Source organism: Enhydra lutris, unplaced genomic scaffold (assembly GCF_002288905.1).
Source record: "Enhydra lutris kenyoni isolate GAN:26980312 unplaced genomic scaffold, ASM228890v2 scaffoldscaffold21, whole genome shotgun sequence".
Lineage (NCBI taxonomy): Eukaryota > Metazoa > Chordata > Mammalia > Carnivora > Mustelidae > Enhydra > Enhydra lutris.
The window spans coordinates 13332401-13347033 of record NW_019154105.1 but is presented as its reverse complement, the minus strand read 5'-3'; the positions used below and the strand labels follow the sequence as shown (position 1 = coordinate 13347033).

At 34.6% G+C, this 14633-nt stretch overlaps 1 protein-coding gene across 3 annotated transcripts in view; it reads right to left on the bottom strand.

The window, feature by feature from the left end:
- LOC111148946 (ubiquitin like modifier activating enzyme 6) overlaps positions 1-14633 on the bottom strand; it is an 85102-nt gene that overhangs the window by 7794 nt on the left and 62675 nt on the right. For all 3 annotated transcript variants that reach the window (XM_022505776.1, XM_022505778.1, XM_022505779.1), the window contains 10 exons: positions 12471-12560; positions 12290-12370; positions 11396-11524; positions 9518-9569; positions 9366-9429; positions 8321-8390; positions 7126-7197; positions 3123-3240; positions 1774-1967; positions 847-974 (listed from right to left, as the gene is read on the bottom strand). In XM_022505776.1, the coding sequence (XP_022361484.1) occupies positions 847-974; positions 1774-1967; positions 3123-3240; positions 7126-7197; positions 8321-8390; positions 9366-9429; positions 9518-9569; positions 11396-11524; positions 12290-12370; positions 12471-12560 (998 nt within the window). The remainder of the gene's footprint in view (positions 1-846; positions 975-1773; positions 1968-3122; positions 3241-7125; positions 7198-8320; positions 8391-9365; positions 9430-9517; positions 9570-11395; positions 11525-12289; positions 12371-12470; positions 12561-14633) is intronic.

The following is a 14633-nucleotide window of genomic DNA, read 5'->3' as shown; positions in this document are numbered from 1 at the left end:
ACATATCAGTACCCCATGTTCACTGAAGCATTATTTACAGTAGCTAAGATATTGATACAGAAACAACGTAAGTGTCCATCAATAGGTGAATGGATAAAGAAAACGTCACACACACACACACACACACACACACACACACACACACACACACACACACACACTTCAGCCACAAAAGAAGAAATCTTGTTATTTGGATCAACATTAGCATTATGCCAAGTGAAATAAGTCAAAAAGAAAAAAATAAATACCTGTATGATCTCACTTGTATGTGGAATCTTAAAAAAAAAACAAACCCTGAAACTGAGCTCATAGATACAGACAACAGATTGGTAGTTGCCAGAAGTGGGGCTGGGGAATAAGCAAAATGGGTGGAGAGAGTCAAATAGTACAAGCTTCCAGCTTAGAAAATTAATCATGGGTATGTAATATGCAGCATGGTGACTATAGTTGGTAATACTATACTGCACAGTTAAAAGATGCTAAGAAAGCAGATCTTAAAAGAACTTATTACAAAGAAAAAAAAAGCGAACTACGTATGGTAATGATGTTAACTGGCTTTACTGCTGTGATCATGTCATAATACAGGTACTTAATCATTTGTGTTGCACACTTGAAACTAACCTAATGCATACCAATTATTTTAATTAATTAAATTTAATTTTTGTCAATTAATTAAAAAGAGATGCTTCATGAAGATGGGATTGAAGTGATAGTCTTGAAGTGATGGCAAGGATCACTTTATATATATATATGAAAGGGAGAGGTGAAACTACAATTTTTTCCTTTAAGAAGGTAAAAATTTTATTTCATTTTCATTATGCAAGAGAAAAAGAACTTCACACATACCTGATTTCTGTTCTTTTTACTTCAGATGTCTCTGTAAACACTATAATTGGAATGGCTAAGTTAAGGAAACAATTTTTGTAAGCTTCAAATGGATAGTCACCAGCTACTTTGATCATCTCCAATGCGACCTAGATAAAAGGTGATTTGATTATATAAGGAGCCCAAACCTATTCATGACTTTAAATGCATCTATTTAATTTTTCTAAATTGTTCTCAAGCATTTCTTGGTAAGGAGTAAAAGCAGCTAATGGATTGAAATAACAGGAATTTCTTATAAACCTGTCCACTTTTAGCATATTTTATACTTTCAAACTTTTCACCTGTTCTACATGGGGTGAGCAAAATTACTTTAAAAATTATTTTGATCATGTAATCTTCCTGTTTTGAAAGATACCAGAATTCAAGAAATACAACAGTCTAAAATCACTTAATGTAAGGGCAGATAATTACACAGCTTCAAGTAAAACACTACAGTACAGCAAAACAGCTAGAGCCAGCCCAAGGATTCTGAATCATTAAGAAAATATTAAATTATAAGAAATATTAATCACTAATTATATTTTTTAAGGCAAAGAACTAAAATCCAATACAATCAGAGAGCAACCATTACAGCAGTTCATCTTATTCAAGAAAAATATAGTATCTGCTTTGTATGGAGGATACAAGAAAGACTAAGAGGATTATTGCTTATAAGAAAAATTGTACTCTGCCTTGACAGAGGTTAATTTTCAAGTTAAAATATCTATGTAGCTGTAAAGCTTCAAAATGTGGATTACCGAATCTTCAGAAATTTCTTGAAATTTAAGATCAATATGGATAGCTCCTTCTCTAAGACCTCTAAGGGACTTGCTAGGTTGGTACAATGGGGAAAACAGGTAAGACACAAATGAAAAAGAAGTATTTCCATTCAGAGAATAAACAGCTCACCAGGCCAGAAACTGCTGCAGTAGATGTTGCAATAGCAGGTATAATTTTACCAGCTATGCGCTTCGTTTTGAAACGGTCAGCTGGTTCAATGCTATACATTTTGGCACGAAGGTTTGATGCAGCTGTAATGAAATCTACGTGTCCATTACGATCATCATCTTTTTCAAATGAAAGCACTGCCATCTGAAGATCACCTGATCGTAACAACCAGAAAAATAGAGTTTTGTAGTAATTTGTAAAGATTTTATTAGGTAAAAAGCAATGTGGATTCATTACTCTTAAATATTCCTTTATGTTTTTAAATGACTGAAATATATTAGAAAAATCCAGGAAAATGAAGTTATTGAAGGATATGAAAATGATGGTTCTGAAATCACTAAATCAGAGAAGTTTCTATATTAAAAAATTCTTTCTAAAACACAGAACACAAGAAGCTATGTACCACATCTGCTATTAAGCTCTTTATGAAAAAAAAAATGTTAACGTTGGGTAGTGTTCTAAAGTTGATTCCATAAATACATAGTGTGAAACATTCTGCCTCTGATAACTAAGTACAGGGTCAGATAGTCTAATAAAAGTATGTATCTGTTTGAAATATTTCTAGATTAGTGGTTCTCAAAAATCATTCTGTAGATAGGTATAGTTTGATATGTTATGAAATGAGAAAGTCAGAAATGGAATTTTTTAAAGAATTGTAATGATTAACATATATTTTATTTACAAAATAAATAGTTGGCTAACCTAGGTTCTTTTTTCCTGAATTTTACTGGTTTGTGCATAAATATCCCGAAAGTCTGGAAACTGCTGATTTATGTAATAAAAGATGGTAAGCAGGTCTAAAAATGAGCAAATGGTGCTGTTTTTAAGGAATTCAAGTTTGGTTTCCTTAGGTTTAAAACCATTTAACAAGGATGTATACAGGTCAAGTTGTATTCCCTGTGTGTACTATGGAGACTAATAAGCCAGGAAGAACTCTATGGTTTTTTATTCTAAAGTGACTTCACTGGGTCTAAGTGTTAGTCTATACAGGAACTCCATTTTTTTGCTCATTATGCTGGCCATGAGTTAAAAAGGAATCACACAGTAGACTCTTAAGGACTAAACCAATCAGAACAATGACAATAAAGCAGACTTACATTTCAGCAATTGAGGGTAGGGCAAGGGTGAAAAAAATAATGAATTTAGTCACAGTTAAAGATGAACAGTGACTTTCATATGATCACGAAATCAACTAACATCATTATTATTATAATAGTTATCATTTAGTCCCAAAAGCTTTTGGGTATAGAGTTTATTGAAAATAAAAACTCCCTCCAGGTCAAAGCATTTTTATAAAGATTTCCCCTTACTTGAGGTAGCTTTATTAGATGAAATAGCCTTTTCTAGTTGGAAAACAGCATTCCTCTCATCTTCACTGCTAATAGGAACATGCTCTGGTTTCCTTGCAGTTTCATCTGTCTGAACAACCTTTAAATACATGGACAGATATTCATTAATGTTATCATATCCTGTACCTAAGTTTGATTAGCCTATCTGTTTTATCAAATCAGTCATACAGAGAAGACATTCCTTTTATCCAGTTTAACCACATCATTTTTTTTTTTACATATGTTTTTAAATCACTGAAATACACAAGAAAAATTCAGGAAAATGAAGTTATTGAAGGATCTGCAAACAATGGCTTTGAGATCACCAAATCAGGGCGTGGAGCCTAATACAGGGCTCCAACTTACAATGGTGAGATCAAGACCTGAGACTAGATTAAGAGTCAGACACTTAATGACTGAGTCAACCAGGTGTCCATAATTTAATCACATTATTAATCATTATGGTCCAATTTATTTTACACCTTCCATTGTTAAATAATATTATGTTATTTAAGTATTTGTTGTATTATCTATCTCCTCACACTGACATGTAAATTAGAAGAGGGATCTTTACCTTGTTCACTGAGAGAACTTCAATATATTTAAAACAAACTTGCTTGTGTTAAAATATTCACTGAGGGGCGCCTGGGGTGGCTCAGTCATTAAGTGTCTGCCTCTGGCTCAGGTCATGATCCCAGGGTCCTGGGATCTAGCCCTGCGCATCGGGCTCCTTGCTCTGCAAGGAGAGGGAAGCCTGCTTCTCCCTCTCCCACTTCCCCTGCTTATGTTCCTTCTCTCGCTGTGTCTCTGTCAAATTAATAAATAAAATCTTTAAAAATAAAATAAAGTAAAATAAAATATTCACTGAATAGCTTGTAAGATCTGCATTTGTACAGATCTCTTTTAAAATTCCTCAGTAGAATGAAGTTAATATTAATGAACAGTCTGCAATTCTGACAAATCGACCTCAAACCAAACTGCATAGCTCTAACTAGTGCAGAGCTGTTTTCTATCTCCAAAGAAATCCATCAAATATGTATGATGGGTATCCTTTAAATATTTATTGATTGCTTACAAGAAGCTGTTTCCTAAAGAATACGTCTTCCTTCATATAGATGCATACGCAGAGCAGCACATCTAAGTAACCTATCTTTTTAAAGATTATTTATTTATTTATTTGACAGACAGAGATCACATACTTGTGATCTGCAGAGAGGCAGGCAGAGAGAGAGAGGAGGAAGCAGGCTCCCCGCTGAGCAGAGAGCCAGATGTGGGGCTGGATTCTAGGACTCTGGGATCATGACCCAGGCCGAAGGCAGTGGGTTTAACCCACTGAGCCACCCAGGTGCCCCTAAGTAACCTATCTTTAAGAAATTACTTATTTGACATTCTACAAGGGCACTAATTAAAAATGTATTTTTGATTAGTGATTATATAATCACTAATCAAAAATACTATTTCTTTGTATGGTATACATTCAACTTGTGTTTTTACAGATTAAGTATTCTTATGAGTATTTAAGAAATAGTAAAGAGTCAAGGAAGCAGAAACTTTTATCTGCCAGAATGTCTAGTTGACATTTTTGGCATCTGTTAACTAACAGTGCTACACTCTGAAGTTTCAGTGTGAGTTGCTTCAGGGAGTTGTGAAAAACTCATAATTCATTTTAAAACTAAAACCATAGCTAAATTGCTCAGGCTAATTTATTACCCCAAAACTCTGATAGAGAAAGAAGCAATTCAAGCCACAAAACACTGAAGAGCAATAAAAATTAGTAAAGCTATTCATACATCTTTCTTTGGCTTCTGGCTAGCAGTTCTTTCTACTAGGAACATGTGGTAGGAAACTTTTTTTTTTCTTAAAGATTTTATTTATTTATTTGACAGACAGAGGTCACAAGTAGGCAGAGAGGCAGGCAGAGAGAGAGGAAGGGAAGCAGGCTCCCTGCCGAGCAGAGAGCCCGACGCGGGGCTCGATCCCAGGACCCCGAGACCACGACCCGAGCCGAAGGCAGAGGCCTTAACCCACTGAGCCACCCAGGCGCCCCGGGAGGAAACTTTTTAAAAAAATATTTGAATATAGTTGATACACAATGTTACATTACTTTCAGGTATACAACATAGTGATTCAATTTCTCCATAAATTATGTTATGCTCACAAGTATAGTTACCATCTGTCACCATACAATGCTAGTACAGTACATTGACTGTATTCCCTATGCTGTCTTTTATTCCCTTTGTTTATTCATTCCATAATTGGAAACTCCTTAATATAGGAATTCTGTTTACTTTTCTGTTTAATTCTTGATAAGCTACAAGTCATGAACATTTCATTCAGCACACCCATTTACTTGTACAATATCAAACAGCTACAAATTTTCCTTTGCCCTAAAATAACAGTGCAAGTGGAAGACTGCACACACCAGCTTCTGCTTGAATTTTATAGGGAGGCAATCATTATTCCATATTTCTCAATACAGCTAGAGGGTAAGGGCAACAAAAGGTTGTTTTGTAGATCATTTTTAAAGTGTATGAAAAAGGCATATAATAAGCATGCGAACAAGAAAAATACTTAATATTTTAAAACTTTCCTATTTATCCTGCCTAAATTTCATGTTCTATCTTTATTAATACTCCTTATCTCTTTTTCCTTCCAATATATTTGCCCAGCAAAACCCAAACCTTCGTTCTATCCAATTTTCCAGCTATTCTAGTATATGTGCTGCCGAAGCGAGCACAATTTTCCAGCTATTCTAAAGCAGCACCCAGACTTTTAAATTCCTTTTTTCCCCAGACACATTTAGTATAACACATTAAGTGGATTAACATTAAGTGGATTCTCACTGCTGTCTCAAAATTCTACTCTATCTTCTAGTAAGTAACTTTTCCATCCCCCGGAGCAATTATTTCACACATTTTTCCCCCCACTGTTCAAACTTCCTTCCTTTAACTTCACATCCTCATCCGTCCTCATCACGTGGAGGATTTAAGCATGCGTCTTACTTCAACTAAGCAAATAATCTTTTTTTTCTCTTACAATCCAATTCTAATCCCTTTCAAATCCTGTCAGGACTATTACAACATACCAGAATCCAATCCCTTATCACAAATTACCTGTTACCTACTACTTCATTCAAAACACCACCATCTTTTGCCTGTAACTGAGCTTTCCAAGCTTCCTCTCTTGTGTCCTGTATGATCATTCTTAATGCAACAGCGAGTCATCCTTTTATTCTTATTTTATTTTTAAATTTTTTAAAAAAGATTTTATTTCTTTGATAGGGAGAGATACAGTGAGAGAGGGAACACAGGCAGGGGGAGTGGGAAAGTCAGAAGCAGGCTTCCCACCGAGCAGGGAGCCTGACGTGGGGCTTGATCCCAGTACTCTGGGATCATGACCGGAACCGAAGGCAGACGCTTAACGACTGAGCCCCCCAATCATCCTTTTAAATATAAGCCAGACTGCGTACTCTGCTTAAAATCACACTGGCTTATCTCACAATAAAACATTAAGTACTTATCATAACCCCAAGTATCTCACTTATCTCACTACCACTCTTCTTGCATATTCTCCCTCAGAAAAATCCTGGCCTTCCAAGTCTTTCAAGGCCTTTCTCTGAACTTGTTCCTGCTTGTATTTCACCACATAATAGCATGGCTCACTCCATCACGTCCTTCAGACTTCTGCCCAAATGGTATTGTATTGGAGAGACTTTCCCCTTTAGCCCAACATAAAATGACACCAGCTCCATCACTCTTTATTTCTTTTCCTTGTTTTATTTTTAGTCCTTACCACTATGCCCACAGTGTAATATTATGTAATAGCATTTCTTTTCAATAGTCCACCTCTGGCCCAGTAGACTATAACTTCCATAAGAACAAGACTTCTGTTGTGTTCAATGTGGGATTCTCCAGGTTTAGAATGGGACTTGATACAAGTAAAAGTTCAGTAACTCTTTGCTGAGTGAATAAATTTCTATACATACCTTGTTAGAAGGTTTGAATTCTTGAATCTTTACTTCAGAAAGAATATTCAAGAGGGCATCTGCTGATAAGTCCTGTTTTTTTAAAGAGTAATTTTATGAACAAACATTTTATAAAATTCTGAATTCTAAAGCTAAATCCTAAAAAGGTCATTTATCATACTAAACTGTTTGGATGATTTACCATCAGACTATTTAGATCACATCCACTTGTGACATTAGCCCTTATTCTATAAAATACCATTTATAAAGGGTGGGAGGCAGGGGTGATGTATATGAAAAATTACTTACTAGTCAACAAACCTGATATCTTAGTTCTTCCCATAGATTTTTAAAAAAGTGGTTTAAGGGCTGGTTGTATCAGACTGAGTGCTCTGTGATCAGGGACTATTTTGTCATTGTTTTACAAAGTTTCCTGAACAAAGTTACACTCAATAAATAAAATATGTAAGTAAATGGAATTCATACCTTTGGAAGCAGAAAAATATTTAAATGGTTCAAGATGAACCTAGATGAATTCAAGACTATCAGATCTATATTCATTATTAAGCTGCTTAGGAAAAACAGACATACTGCTTTTGAAGTCACCTACACTCATCACAAAATTGCCACAAATATTTTATTCTTTTTACAAAAAGAATACCAGACTGAATGGCACTATTTTAACCAGACAGTTATAGTATATTTTATCATTAACTCCAAAAAGGATTAATTTACAGTAGGCATTTTTATCTGGGTCCAAAACTGCCAGTGTTAATTATGGCTCTGGTTCTTACTTCCCCATTCAGCCTATCTAAAAGGATAGCAATTACTTTGGCTCTATTTTGCATCTGTAAGAAAAAATCACGAATGCAGGTCTACCTCTCAATTAAAACTGTATTAGACCGTTTAGATGTCAGTCAATAAGGATGATGTCTAAGGAAATAGGTAGGATAAGGGTTAAGAAATGTCAATATGGGAGAGCACTTTAAATTTCTTTAAATCTGAAGATGTTATTATCACTAAATAAATCAAAGAAATGTTAACAAAGAGAATGTCTAAGGAATATTTAAAAATTATTATGAAATCCTTCACATTCCATTTTCAGAATTATGATTCTTGTAACATAAAAACATATTTTGATGATGTAATTAGCTGGTAGGTCATCGAATTTTTACCTGGTTTTGTATCACTTCCTAGAGCTTTAAGGTTATCTTACCTCTTCTGTAAGTGGAATGCAATAGACTGCAGCATATAGTTTTGCAGCATTCAGAAGAAAACTGAAGTGCCTTTTGAAATTAAAAAGTAAGGCAAAGTGTGAATGCACAGTTCCAAAGATGTTTAATTCACCAGAAACTACAGCCTTTGAGATGTTTAAGAAAAGTAATCATGGAACTTTTGTTACAGGAATATTTAAAAGTTAGGCAATGAACTTCCGGCTTAGACAAAGAAATTATAGAACCTATAAGAAACATTAGGTATTTATCCTTCTAAGTACAGATATTCAGGAAATGTTCGTGACTGCTTGGGGAGAGGAGTGGCAAAAAGGAGAAAAATTAGACTAGTGAAAGAAAATTCATTTTAATTCATAAAAAAATTAGAAATCTGGTTTTAAAAAACATACATTAGGTTCAAATTAAGCAAATGAAGTTTGTTTAAAAACACAAGTAAGGTAAGCTTTACAGGAGAAGCAGTCAGGATAAGGTGACTGGAAGCCTAACATAAACATCACATAAGAAAACTAAATGGGAGTTATTTGTTGATAGGAAGGAGAGTGTTTAATTGGAATACATAACATATAAGTATGGGTGTGTGTGTTTGTGTGAATGTATAAAAATGTCCCTCTAAACATTAACTACTTTGAAAATTAATTTGAGATAATTTAGGGAGACATTTAGTAGTAACAATATTCCCCCCATTTAACTAAAGTTTCTTAAATATTGGCTTCATTTAATAGGAAAACATTTGTTGTCATTTTATGGTTTTTGCTTATGGATAAAGTCAGAGAGGTAATACTTTGGTTTCATTTAAGATAAAAATAATGAAGTTATTTTACCATTTAAACAAACAGATTCATGTATGTGTGGGGGAGGAGGACTGTGGCTGGCTTTGTTGGCCAGACTAATATACTAACTCTTAAGAGTAACAGGTGCAATAATTTAACATTGCCAGAGCCTGAGGTTTTCACCCTGCAATGTAAACTGATAAGACAGTTAAGAAATTTACAATAAAGGAGGCATATAAAACTAGATACAAATACTTACAAAGGCTCATTTAAATCAAATTTTATTGGAGAAGGGGGCCTCTTTGGTGATTGCCAAAACAAACCTAACAAAAGATACAAATATTATTTTCATTATAGGGACCTACTAATAAATTATATTAAACGTTCTTCTCAACAGTTGGTCACACTTACTGCCATCTTTTAATCGTGTGTCTAGAGGAAAACAGTGAAGAAGCTGAAGAGCCTAAAGAAAAAACAATCAATTATAAAAATCACTACTTAGTATTATCTGAGGTAAAAAAAAAAAAATCAAAATGCATAAAAAGATACACAGTGAAGCCTCTAGCTACCTTTGTACTCTCTCTATCCATTTTCCTGTTATCGCCACCCCTCCATATGTGGAATAACCTCTACTATTATTTTTTAATCAATACTTACAGTTGTTTCTTTTCTTTGTATCTACAGCAAAATGAATATACATTATTTTATCAATTTTTACACAGTGGCGTATCTTACATACCATTCTGCTCCTTTCAAAGAGTTAATTTAAAACAAACATGAAACCAGTAAAAATATACCGTTCTCTGTATTTTGAAATGATACATGATATTTGAGATTCGCTTCAAAACCATCTGGGGAGGGTATATTGGGGAGGATATATAGATGAAACAAGATTATCAACAAGATGATAAATATTAAACCTGGGTGACAGATTTGTGAAAATTACGTGGGGGTTCATTATACTATTTTTTCTACTTCCTATGGTTGAATTTTTCCATAATCAAAAGCTTAAAAAAAAGTACAAAAGGTAAGGACTAAAAAGAGTTCTTTAGATTTTGAAACAAGGGGTCATTGGTAATTACGGTAAAAATAATTGGAATAGGAGTGAGGAAAGAAGACGCATTTACTGGATGAGGAAGTAGCCAACAGTAAGTATAAGACCACTTTTCTTTTTTTTTTTTTGGTCAGAGAGAGTGAGCACAGGCAGAGGCAGAGGGAGAAGCAGGCTTCCTGCTGAGCAAGGAGCCCGATGTGGGACTTGATCCAGGACGCTGGGATCATGACCTGAGCCGAAGGCAGCCGCCTAACCAACTGAGCCACCCAGGCGTCCCTAAGACCACTTTTCCACTTCTTTTTTTCTTTTAATTTTATTTGTTCATTTGAGAGAGAGAGCACAAGCAGGGGGAGAGGGAGAAGCAGACTCCCCACTGAGGTGGGAGCCTGATGTGGGGCTCGATCCCACGACCTGAAGATCATGACCTCAGCCAAAGGCAGACACTCAACCATCTGAGCCACCCAGAAGCCCCCCCCAAGACCACTTTTCTAAGCAGCAGAGACAAGGAAGTGAAAAGCAAGGATAAGTGTAATCAAAAGACTTTTTAGAAAAGATGAACTTAATTTATATTCCAATAGGTAAGAGCCTAAAGAGAGGGAGAGACTCAAGAGAGTGGAGAACACATTCTAGCAACTGTCAGTAATGGGAGATAAGAATAACAGCTAATATTTAGTGAGCACATATGGGCTAGGTTCTGCTCAAAATGCTGTGCATGTATTATTCACTTATTTGATCCTTACACTACCTTATGAATTACGTACTAATTTATTATCCCCATTTTACAAATGAGGAAACAGACACAAAACAGACATAAAATGTGATTTTGGGTATTGGTGGGCAAGGCAAAATCCAACAAAATTTCTTATTCAACATCTCTATTTTCTCAGTTTCTTGCTTTATTCTGAACAACAAACTTCTTTTAGACTACTGATGAAATTATCCCTTATTCTCCAGAGGGAAGCCCTATCTGAAAACGAATTTTGCACAAAGAAAGACAAGGATCAAGTAAATGTACGACTGACAAACCGATGGGTGGAGATTATTAAGTGCATTCTTTTAACATTCAAAGAGAAATCAGTTGTGTGCCCTGCACTTGTTTTCACTTAACTCACTACTTATTTCTGAAAAGATTCCCAAAAGAAAGAACAGATGTTTGGTCCAATGACATTAATTTGGTAGCAATTAAACGTGCCAAGGTCATATCTCTTACCTAATGTTTTATAACACACACTTACCTTATGGTTAAAATATTTTTCAAACTTTAATCTTGCTAATTCTACACACTGGGACCAATTTCTAGGTCTTCTGCTAAGTAACTTAATAACTTGAAAACACCCTTCTAAACTGTGTCCAGTTTGTATCTTCTAGAATGTGAGAAAAAAGAAACCCAAATAAATACATTTCCAATTAAACAAAGAACACCCACCTACCACCCACACCATTCCCAGGAAGTATAAGCCAAAGTTTGAAGTGCCAGCTCGTATGACCTATAATTTTAATTTTTTCACCATGAGCTCCTTGTCCCTGCCTTTTTCTTTTCTCTCTTTCTTTCTTTTTTATGGGAGGGAGAATGGGAAAAGACAGCACATGAAATTTCAACGGTAGTTTCTTATCTGACAAGTTAGCCTCATGTCTTGCTGGCTGTAAGTTGTTAGTACTACAGATGTACTTAATATAAGAAGTGCTTATGAATAACATTTTATACTAAAAAGTTGACCTGTTTAGTACAGGAATAAAGAAAAGTAAGAAAACATCTTTAAAGTTGTCCTCAAGTCTCAGAGATTACTGTCCACTCATGAAATTTTCACTGGAACTCACCTCAGTGTTTTTCCAAAGAGTTTAACAAGCTACTTATTGTTTTATTATTATGTTATCTTTCTTAGATTGAATCATGTGAATTTCTTTTCTGTGGCTCAAACATAGTCAAATATTGGCAATTCTGCACAGTTCATACAAACTAAAAAGGGGGTCATTTCTGACTTGCTAATTTGATTCCTCATGGACTTACTATGTACAATAATGATGCTATACTTTCTTTGAAGAGGTAAAATAAACTCTTTATAGGCAATTTGCAAATAAGATTACACTGACACAGTGTTGGGATTATATTAAAATGTATTGATTTTTACCTGTAATACTTCTTCTGCAGATGAGTAAGTTTGCCAAAATTTGTTAAACAATGAAGGCTTGTGGGAAAAGGAACTTTCAAACTATAAAGGAAAAAAAAAAGTTACAAATAGAAGTCTGATTAAAAATTGGAAATATCTTCTTTTCTACTTCAAATAAAAACAAAATAAAGATCTTTGTTACCTTATCTCTTGCCCACTGTATAGTATGTTCAATAGCAGCTGGAAAGGATTTTAGAGTACAAAATGGTATTTCCTCTTCTGGGGGATCCCGCTTAATTTTTAAAATATGACAAGAGATAGTTAAGAAAAGCAATGGCAATTTTTCATTGATTGAATTTACTTGAGTGTTTTAAGACCATTAAAAAATAAAATGTATTAATAAAATGAATCTAACATTTTTATATCTTCTTTCTCCTAGGCAAATAAGAGGAAAAATGAATTCTTGAGACACTTAACCCATTTGCTAACAGCAATGTAACAAAAATCATGAATTTTATATGACTTATCTGTGCACTTATTTGGTACCATGTGGTACTTACAGCAGGCTCCCATATATATTTCTCCAAGAATCAAGGTGACATTGAAAACTTTGCAATTCCCTACTTTGAAAAGTAATTTAAGAATCCCCCAAACAGTTTTCAGCATACCATGAGTTTCCTTCTCCATGGAGAAAAAAAATTTAGCAGCAGGATCATATGTCCTTGATGCTTGGTGTAAGTCCCTTACAGATCGTGTGTATAAATAAACAACAAATAAAAAAGAATGAAATCCTGCCATTGCAATGACATGGATGGAACTAGAGAATATTATGCTAAGTGAAATAAGTCAGAGAAAGACAAATACTGTATGATTTCACTCATATGTGGAATTTAAGAAATAAAACAAAGAGGAAAAAAAGGGAGGCAAACAAAGAAACAGACTCAATCATAGAGAACAAACTGATGGTTACCAGAGAGGATGGGGGTGCAGAGATGGGTTCAATAGGTGTTGGGGATTAAGCAGTGCACGTGGATGAGCACAGGATGTTGTATAAAGTGCTCAATCACTATACTGTATATCTGAAACTAATATTACACTGTATATTAACTAACTGGAATATAAATAAAAACTTAAAAAAAACCCCAAAATTTAAAAAAATAAAATAATTAACAAAATAAAAAGATCTTTCAAAAAATAAAAGAAACAGCAAATATCTATGTTTCTCATGTAAAAAAAATCATTAAAAAGACCCATTTTCTTTTCTTTTTTAAAAAATTGTATTTTTCGGGACACCTGGGTGGCTCAGTTGGTTAAGCGGCTGCCTTCGGCTCAGGTCATGATCCCAGCGTCCTGGGATCGAGTCCCACATCGGGCTCCTTGCTCAGCGGGGAGCCTGCTTCTCCCTCTGCCTCTGCCTACCACTCTGTTTGCCTGTGCTCATGCTCTCTCTCTAACAAATAAATAAATAAAATCTTTAAAAAAAAATTGTATTTTTCATTAACATATATTACTAGCCCCAGGGGTACAGTCTGTAATCGCTAGGTTTACACAGTTCACGGCACTCACCATAGCACATAGCCTCCCCAATGTCCATAACTCAACCACCCTCTCCGTACCCCCTTTCCCCCAGCAACCCTCAGTTTGTTTTGTGAGATTAAGAGTCTCTTATGGTTCATCTCCCTCCTGATCCCATCTTGTTTCATTTTTTCCTTCCCTACTCCCCAAACCTCCCACGTTGCCTCTCAAATTCTTCATATCAGGAAAAAGACCCATTTTCTATTATAGGGTACATTTGGCTTAGGCTTATTGGTTTAACAAATCTAAAATGAATCACTATATCTCTTTTTACTTAGAGATTTATATTTCAGTTTGTTCATATGAAATACCATAAAATATTTTATAAACCAAAGAGGGAAGCCAGAAGAGAATTCCATTTTTTCTGAGTATAAAGTCAGATAGGAAAAGGTCTGGAAACAATGTGGTAGAACGACAGAATCAAGCATTCCCTATTTTGAAAATCATCTAATATGACCTCAGCGTATCATGATTTTCTCTTTCTTCAAATTAAACTTATAAATTTTGTCTACTATAATGTTTTTACTATATAAACTTCTGATTTCATGAGAATTAATGGGAAAACAACTTTTAAATATTTAAAAATTTTACTAAAGCAAACATAACTATTAAAGTGATATTTACACTTGCAAACGAAAAAAATACTCTTTCCATTTTACAACTTGGATTGGTCTTTTTTAAAATCCTAAAGCCTACAATTATTTCCTAGGCCAGGGTTTTTCAACTTTGGCAGTGTATCAAAATCACTTGTGGAGGTTAAAAAAAATTACATCTATATGTTTGGTATATA